The sequence below is a fragment of the Euphorbia lathyris genome, chromosome 3, assembly GCF_963576675.1.
Source record: "Euphorbia lathyris chromosome 3, ddEupLath1.1, whole genome shotgun sequence".
Lineage (NCBI taxonomy): Eukaryota > Viridiplantae > Streptophyta > Magnoliopsida > Malpighiales > Euphorbiaceae > Euphorbia > Euphorbia lathyris.
This window is the reverse complement of record NC_088912.1, coordinates 31,082,070-31,090,196: the sequence shown is the minus strand read 5'-3', so window position 1 is coordinate 31,090,196 and position 8,127 is coordinate 31,082,070. Positions and strand designations below refer to the sequence as shown.

At 36.3% G+C, this 8,127-nt stretch overlaps 2 protein-coding genes across 4 annotated transcripts; one reads left to right on the top strand and one right to left on the bottom strand.

Moving 5' to 3' along the window:
• The first annotated feature begins 734 nt into the window (after positions 1 to 734).
• Positions 735 to 4,353, top strand: LOC136222346 (U-box domain-containing protein 33-like). Of its 2 annotated transcripts, none has more exons than XM_066010013.1 (7): positions 735 to 1,249; positions 1,491 to 1,609; positions 1,721 to 1,830; positions 1,915 to 2,452; positions 2,580 to 3,131; positions 3,220 to 3,942; positions 4,039 to 4,353. In XM_066010013.1, exons 1-7 carry the CDS (start codon positions 973 to 975, stop codon positions 4,198 to 4,200), a joined length of 2,481 nt encoding a protein of 826 aa, XP_065866085.1. In that variant the 5' UTR covers positions 735 to 972; the 3' UTR covers positions 4,201 to 4,353. The 2 variants fall into 2 exon arrangements, with proteins under 2 accessions (XP_065866085.1, XP_065866084.1); XM_066010012.1 differs by having other exon boundaries at positions 738 to 1,249; positions 4,018 to 4,353.
• Positions 4,318 to 6,173, bottom strand: LOC136222347 (epsin-3). Of its 2 annotated transcripts, XM_066010014.1 has the most exons (4): positions 5,756 to 6,169; positions 5,554 to 5,676; positions 5,317 to 5,478; positions 4,318 to 5,229 (listed from the first exon to the last, which is right to left on the bottom strand). In XM_066010014.1, the coding sequence occupies exons 1-4, from the start codon at positions 5,896 to 5,898 to the stop codon at positions 4,689 to 4,691; spliced, it is 969 nt and encodes a 322-aa protein (XP_065866086.1). In that variant the 5' UTR covers positions 5,899 to 6,169; the 3' UTR covers positions 4,318 to 4,688. The 2 variants fall into 2 exon arrangements, with proteins under 2 accessions (XP_065866086.1, XP_065866087.1); XM_066010015.1 differs by lacking the exon at positions 5,317 to 5,478 and having other exon boundaries at positions 5,756 to 6,173.
• Between the last annotated feature and the right edge of the window lie 1,954 nt (positions 6,174 to 8,127).

The following is an 8,127-nucleotide window of genomic DNA, read 5'->3' as shown; positions in this document are numbered from 1 at the left end:
CATTGCTGCGAACCCAGTGCTCCATGAACGCACAAAACATATTGAAATAGACTGTCACTATGTTCGTGATCAAGTCAAGGCTGGCACCATCATCCCTGCTCATGTTTCCTCTGCTGATCAGATTGCATATGTCTTCACAAAGGTGCTTCCGGTCAAGAATTATAATCGCCATATTCACAAGCTTGGAGCTTCTCCTCCCACTCGACCTCCAACTTGAGGGGGAGTATTGAGTAGCTCTCTATCTAATTATGCTTTTATGTGTACTTAATAGCATTTTGTCCAAATAATCTCTCCTCTATTCTTTTGTCTGGTTGTGAGGTTGTTATATTTGTTTGTATTTTTGCTCTTTATAAGCTGTAAGGATTCATTTTCTCACACAATGATGATACAACCTCTTTTGTAGGTTTTTTCTCTCTTATTTCTCTGGAAATATCCTTTGATATTCCTTAGCATTGTGATCTGATTTGGAAATTATTTATCATCAAAACGCTCATTCGAAAAGTTTAAACAAACACCTCTTAAATTGCAACAGCAAATAATAATAGCAACAGAATCAAACAGACCCTTGTAAAATTGACTTAACATAAAAAGGGTAAAATTTAATCTTTCTGAGTGTAGTTTACCCTTATACTTATATTAGGAACATGAAGCATGCATTGTTTATGGGATTGAGAAGATGACACAAAAATATCTAGACATTCATTCATTCCCCTCCCATATCCTTCCTTGGATCCCGCTACTTCTTTTATCCAAACCCTTCTTTCTCTCTCTCCAATGTAGTCAACTAAAAAGTCTACAACTATGACGGTGTGACACCCTCGTTTCCTCGAAACAAATACGAAATCTTCAAAAAAATCCCACTTCAATTTCTTATTGATTTCTAATCATATGTCACTATAAACCACCCATTTCTCTATTTTCTCAAGTTTCCTGCTTTCACCGCCTAAAGTTTCCATCTTTCCCCCCAAAAGCATGGAGGTGGAGCTTCTGAAATCTTCTCACCATGCCCTGATCCCGGAATTCCTCCCGGGAATCGGGTATGGCCGTCCGGTGAGTTCTCAGTTACCGGATATTGTTGAAGAAGGTGGTTGTGGTAGCAGTAGTAGTGGTGATGAGAAAGTGTATGTGGCTCTGGGGAAGTCTGTAGAGAAAGGCGTGGATTTGCTTCAATGGAGCTTTAAACATTTTGGAAGTAAAGAAATTTGTGTTCTTCATGTTCATCAGCCTTCAATTCGCATTCCATGTCCATGTAATTCCCTCTCTTTCTTTTCTCTTCTGTTTCTAGTGGAATTTAGCTTGTTTTGTTCTGTTATTTTGCTAATTCTGAAGATAGAAAGTAAGAATTTCCATTCCTACCTATATTATAACAGTTATGCTTCTTTATGTTTTTGGAAATTCAGATGTTTGCATTTTACATTTCTGTTTGAATAGCAAAGTTAGTAGTAGTAGATTATAATGCATAAATTGGTATTCTTTCACATTTTATGAAGTGGGGAAGCTACCAGCGAGTCAAGCAAATGCTGAAGTTTTGATGGCACATAGAAGACGAGAAAAGGAACAGACAGAGAAGCTTTTACAACATTACTTGACCATTTGTCATAGAGCTAAGGTTTGTGTTGATTCTTCCAAATCCCTAGTTCTATTAATTGTGACATTTAAAAGTATAGGATGATGGTATAGCAATATTTTAAAATATTTATGGAACATGGTTATGATGCAGGTTGAAGTAAGTATTGTTACAATTGAATGTGACCAAGTTCAAAAAGGGATTGTTGAATTGGTGAACAAACATGGCGCTAGGGAGCTAGTTATGGGGGCTATACCAGAAAAGTAAGTACTTGATTGTTCAAACCTATAAGAACCTTATGATCATATTATAACTTATGTGCTTTTTGTTGAATCCGAATGATTTAGTTGCATGAAGGTGAAAAAGAGCTCCAATAAGGCCAATTTTGTGGCAAGAAGTGCTCCTTTCTTCTGTGAAATATGGTTTATCAACAAAGGGAAACATGTTTGGACAAGGGAAGCTCCTAAAATGTCAAGTCATGCGGAACAAGCAACTCCTGAAACTTCAAGGTCTAAATCGGTTCAATGCAGAAAGACTATAACATCATTACACCTGGACTATCTTCGATCTAATTCTGCTGCAGGCATAACTTGCGCTAGAGTCAGCAATTGGGTTCAAGGTGATTCAAGCTATGCCGAAACAGATACTTCTGATGGATGTCTTACCCTCTCTATACAGAGTGCATTCAGTCCCACAAGCAGTAGATCCAGCAATTCTACAGAAACAAGGGTGTGTTCAGATTCTGATTCAAAGGTTGAGGAAGAGAGCTTATCTTGTCAATTTGAACAAGTAAGGAAAGAAGCAGAAATATCGAGGAATGTAGAAATGGAAGAGCTGTTGAGGCGCAAAAAACAGGAATTCCAAACTTTTGAATCCATCAGCAAGGTAATATTTCAGCATCCATGGATAAGCTTAGAGCATGGATGTATGTTACCTAAAATCAAAACAACATTCTTGCTGATAAAAGAAATTTGATCTATTTTCGTATGTTCTGACTCCTTATTCTCTTCAGGTGAAAATCTTTGAATCTGCCTATGCAAATGAAGTTAAACTTAGAAAAGAAGCTGAGGATGCACTGAGAAATACAATACGGGAGCAAGGAAAACTCTTGGAAGAGAAAGAAGAAATAAGTAAGGAGCTACAGAGAACCATGAGAAGCATTGCTCTTTTAGACAGTCGTGTGCAGGAAGCCAATCGTAGGCAGTATGAAGCTTCTGGAGAATTGAAACTCGTTCAAACTTCCATTGCGTCGCTAAGGCAGGAAAAGCAGAGGATCCAAAAGCAGAAAATGGAAGCTGTACGCTGGCTCGAAAGATGGAGAAACCGTGGACAAGCTGGATCTCCAAAGTGCAATGGGTTTCTCGGGTCCGTTGAAGAGTTACCCGAGTTAGCAGAATTTCCATTATCTGATTTGAAAACTGCAACTTGCAATTTCTCTGAAAGCTTCAAACTTGGCCAGGGAGGATATGGTTGTGTTTACAAGGGTGAAATGTTGGGTAGAACTGTTGCTATAAAGAAGCTCCATCCACATAACATGCAAGGCCAGTCAGAGTTTCAAAAAGAGGTAAACTTCATTTGTTTCTCTGAAAAGTTGTAGCTTTAAATAGATTCCACCATAATGTTTATCTAAAGTAGAATATTTGTTTATGCAGGTTCAAGTTCTTGGCAGATTACAACATCCTCATCTCGTGACTTTGCTTGGTGCGTGCCCAGAAGGATGGTCCCTCGTTTATGAATACTTGCCGAATGGGAGTCTCCATGACTGCCTCTTCAGGAGAGGTGCCATTTCTCCCTTGACATGGAAGATTCGAGTTCGGAATATAGCAGAAATAGCTAGTGCACTTTGCTTCTTGCACTCTTCCAAACCTGAAAAAATTGTCCACGGAGATCTAAAACCACAAAATATCCTACTTGATTCTGAACTTAGCTGCAAGATATGTGAATTTGGAATCTGCCGGCTGGTTACTGATGACAGTCCTTATTGCTCTAGCTTTCGTCTAGGGGCTGAGCCAAAGGTTGCATTTCCATATACAGATCCCGAGTTCCTAAGAGTTGGAGTTCTGACAACCAAGTCCGATATCTATTCCTTTGGGGTGATCATTCTACAGCTACTTACTGGAAGACCGATTGTTGGGTTGATCAATGAAGTCCGTAGATCGATGTTTTATGGGAAATTAGCCTCGATTTTGGATTCTTCAGCTGGAGAATGGCCAATTGTAGTAGCAAGAAGATTAGCAGACTTGGGACTGCAGTTCTGTGAATTGAGCAGCAGGGAAAGACCAGAGCTGACACCGGCTTTGGTGAGGGAATTAGAGCAATTACATGTTTCAGAAGAGCGGCCAGTTCCGACTTTCTTCTTGTGCCCCATTCGACAGGTAGTGTGAATAAGTTATTTTGCTTTATTTACTTGCAACTGATGCAAAAAGATTAATCCTAAGAATTTATTTCAGGAAATAATGCTAGATCCGCAGGTGGCAGCTGATGGATTCACCTACGAAGGTGAAGCTTTGCACGGATGGTTTGAGAAGGGACATGAGACATCGCCGATGACGAACTTGAAGTTGAGTCACTTGAATCTTACTCCTAACCATGCTCTGCGTCACGCCATTCAAGATTGGCTTTGCAAATCTTAAAATCAATGTATATATGATATGTTAGGCATATGATGCTTATCATTTGTATGTATGTATGTATGTATAGTAGATAAATGGCAGCAATTTCACTGCCCATTCTGATACAATATGTTAGGCTAAGATCAAAATTAATTACTTTTTTCCTTTATTCCATGATTAAGTTCATATCTTTAACTACATATTGAAACAGGGCTCTGCTGTTGCCTGATTCCCAAATATAGCACAATATTACAAAACCTGCAAACTATGATTCCACTTTTGAAATATTCTGAGAAATCTGCAGATAAGTTATCTGGTTCGTTGAATTCTTAGAACCAATCTAGCATTTATCCTTGCAGGATTCCGTTGGGGGTATCAATTTCTGACACAGACAACACGATTGATAACCTGCCTGACACAACTTCTTTGACACACGTATCATTTACATCATACATAATCATATTGTGCAATATATAGATTAGGAAACACGGAAACTTGTTTTGACACCTTTAGATTCCGTTTCTTGGTGAAAGGAGGGAAGAGGTAGTTTCCATTTCTTTAGCACTGAATGGATGAGATTCTTCTGTGATTGTAACTTCATCTTTCCTCTCTTCCAACAATGGATTATCTTCATATATGTGGTTCCATCTATGCAAGTCTTCTTCTTTAGGAGTCGTGTTCTCCTTGCAACTTACTTCAGGTTTCTCATTCATCCAATCACCACTAAAATTGTTATCAGAAATCAGATTATGTCTTCCCTTACCTGAATTTCCCTCTTCTTGAATCACATTTTCTTCATTTGATGAGAAAAAGTGATTTTCAGAAGTTCTGTGATCAGTAAACTGCGAATTGCTTCGTGCAAACACGGAATGTGATGATTCCTGGAGAACCCCTTCCCCAGAAGAATTCCTTTGACTGAAGCTACCGAATCCTCGAATCCCTCTTGTCAGCTTCCGAGCTCTATCCCTCTCCTCTTTCAGAAGATGTTCTTTCTCCAGCAGTTTCAGTATTCTCTCCGATTTTTTCCGAACTGTAAGCCCCCAATTGAATCTGCACATTAGAACACACACAGGAATCATAAACAATGCCAAAAAGATTAACACTTTTAACAGAAGTATGAAGTATCCATCCCCACACCCTTTTTCATCTATGTACTGAAAAGTTTCCATCTGCCTGATAACATCTTTATCAGTCTGAAACTCTCCCGCTACACTTTCAGGGCCATGAGTTAACAAGTGTTCAAGTACAATAATGGAGTTGTAAGAAACCCTCCAATTCTTCTTTTCAAATCTCAAAAACCTGATTCACACATATAATATCAGAAAGGGAAATTCAATCGATCACAATTATGTATATCTATGTGAAACAACAAACCTCTTGTGAAGAATCTCCACAATTCTCCAATAATCATCAAGTTCAAAAGCAGCTTTTGAAATAGATCCAAGGATACGAGTATCTGGAGCCCATGGATTCCCATTTGCAGCTTCTTCAGTCAATCTTTTCAATTTTCCATCAAACCCCAAATCAGAAAATCAATTGAAATTGATGAATTACAAAATCAAGAAAGAAAGCTTACAATTGTGCAGGTGTAACATCAGTTAGAGCCAATCTAGCACTCTTGATCTTTTCCTTGAGGAAGAAAGAAGCTTGTTTTTTGAAATCATGAAAAGAAGGTGTGCTCATGTTGTTGCTGCTATTGTTTTTGCTTAACATAGACATGATTTCCGGAGTAAATGATGATTGAACAAGAACAAACAAAAAGGGGAAAAGGAGATGATCCACCTAAACCACAATCGGATGCCTGTCCTTATCAGAAATAAAGGAAGACTTTTTGCATTGTAATGAAGAATTTAGAAAATGGGAAACAAATTGATTGTAGATTAAAGGAGGAGAAGAGTTCAAACAAAGATTATAAAATTCAAAGGAAGTGATGAGATTGAGAGCGATGAATTCAACAATTTTTAATTAATCAAATCTTGTAGAGAACGTTGTGAAGTCAACATCTATACAGTGTCATTACGTTTGTAGATATGTGACTTGCCGGTTCTTAAATAAGTTTGAATTTGAAATTTTTCCTTTGCTATTTCCACCCCACTTCTGCTAGCTCAACTCCCTCTTCCAACTTCTTTGTTTTTAATTTGCCAAAAGGAAAAGTGGAAGGAGAAATAAAAAGGTTGCTCAAATAAAATTAATTAGGGGAACCTAATTTAGCTTTATAATTATTGAGATAAACCGAATCTAACATGTAGGCATTAAATATTGTAATCTTAAATTCAACGTTTATCAAATAGTGCAATTTTAAGTCTCATTAATAAAAGATGAGTTCTTTTTCCATTAATTGATAAGTACAGTTTCATGTTCTTGTCAACTTCCAACCTTCGGAGTTCTGACCAGCTAATAAGGTTTGAAATTACATATTTTTTATTGATAAAAAAATTTATTTTTCATTAATAAGGTTTGAAATTGCACCATATTATAAATTTTAGGATTTAAATTGTACTGTTTTATATGTGGAGATTAAATATGTTCTTTTATAGGACCAAATTTGTACCTTATCTAGTGGTGGATTCAGAAAATTGTGAGAGGGAAGCGAGATTCTTACTTATTTTATTTTTTTTACGAAATGTCTTAAGAACTATATCATTTTAACCAAATCTAGAGACAATAAATTACTGTAAACAAATTTAGGAGTCAATAAGTCATTTTAAAGGTGAGTAATATTGCAATATATATCAATCGATCTAAGCAAGTTCAAAAATTAATGAAACACTCGACAAGAAGGTCCGAATGCGTTTTTAACCGTGGTGGAACCGGGGGGTTGCCACTGACCTTATATGTTGTTGGTACAAGTATATTGTTAGACCTTATAACGTACAATTGATATTTAACTTAGTTCAAGGGTGTTTTAGTTATTCATTCTAAATTATAACCGCAATATAAGGGCAGATTTTTTCTTTTGTTTTGTTTTTTAAGAAATGCTTATAATTTCATTAGATAAAATGTGAAAAAGTACAACAAGCAAAATGTAAGGAATAAAACCTCACATGATTATAGACTAAAACAAATACAATATCCACAAATGGATGTAAATGACTACAAAGAGCACATAAAAGGCACAAAAAACACAAAACAACAATATATTTCTCGTTATTTCAAATCTGTAGAAAGACATGTGCAATCCAAACTTCATCATTTAGATCATTCCGAACATTCGGATCTGAGTCTTTTTTTTTTATTGCAACCACGTAGATTTATTGATTTACGGACAAGATAAACCATTTCCGCTCTTGCTAAATCCGAAAAAAAAACATAAACGATAGAATCATAGAGAGTAGATACAATCAGACGGATAAAAAGTTGCGATGAAATATATGAACACAGACTAAGAAAACAATAAAAAAAAATACAGAAACCTAACCCGGTATGAGGAGGAAGAAGGAAGATCCTTCGTCCTTCTCAAAGTAGATCAACAAAATATGAAGATTCACAGAACAAAAGAAGAGAAAGGAAGAAGAAAATGATTAGGAGTTTTTTTTTTTTTATTTATAAGGGCAGATTATTGACCGTTGTAATTAAGAACGCAATTAGATGAATTCTATTTTTCTCTTCAATTTTGATATGAGAGAAACAAGAATTCCACGTTTGTTTTTTAGATTGAGTTTTTTTTTCTGAGAGGTTTACAATTGTTTATTGGATTGCACTCGGTCTAACAATTTCGTTTTTCCTTTCTTCTTCTGATCTTGTGATCATTTATGTCCTATATTGCTTCCCTCTTAAGCCATACTAATAGTTTAAGTTAGTTTCTGGGGCCAGAATAATATGAATCTTGCGACCAATCTGAATGCGAATGCTACTCTAGAGAATCACCATATACACCACCAATTTTTAGAATCCTCTAAATACTTAGTAAGCACCACTAATTTTGGATATTTTTTAGGATTTCAAAGA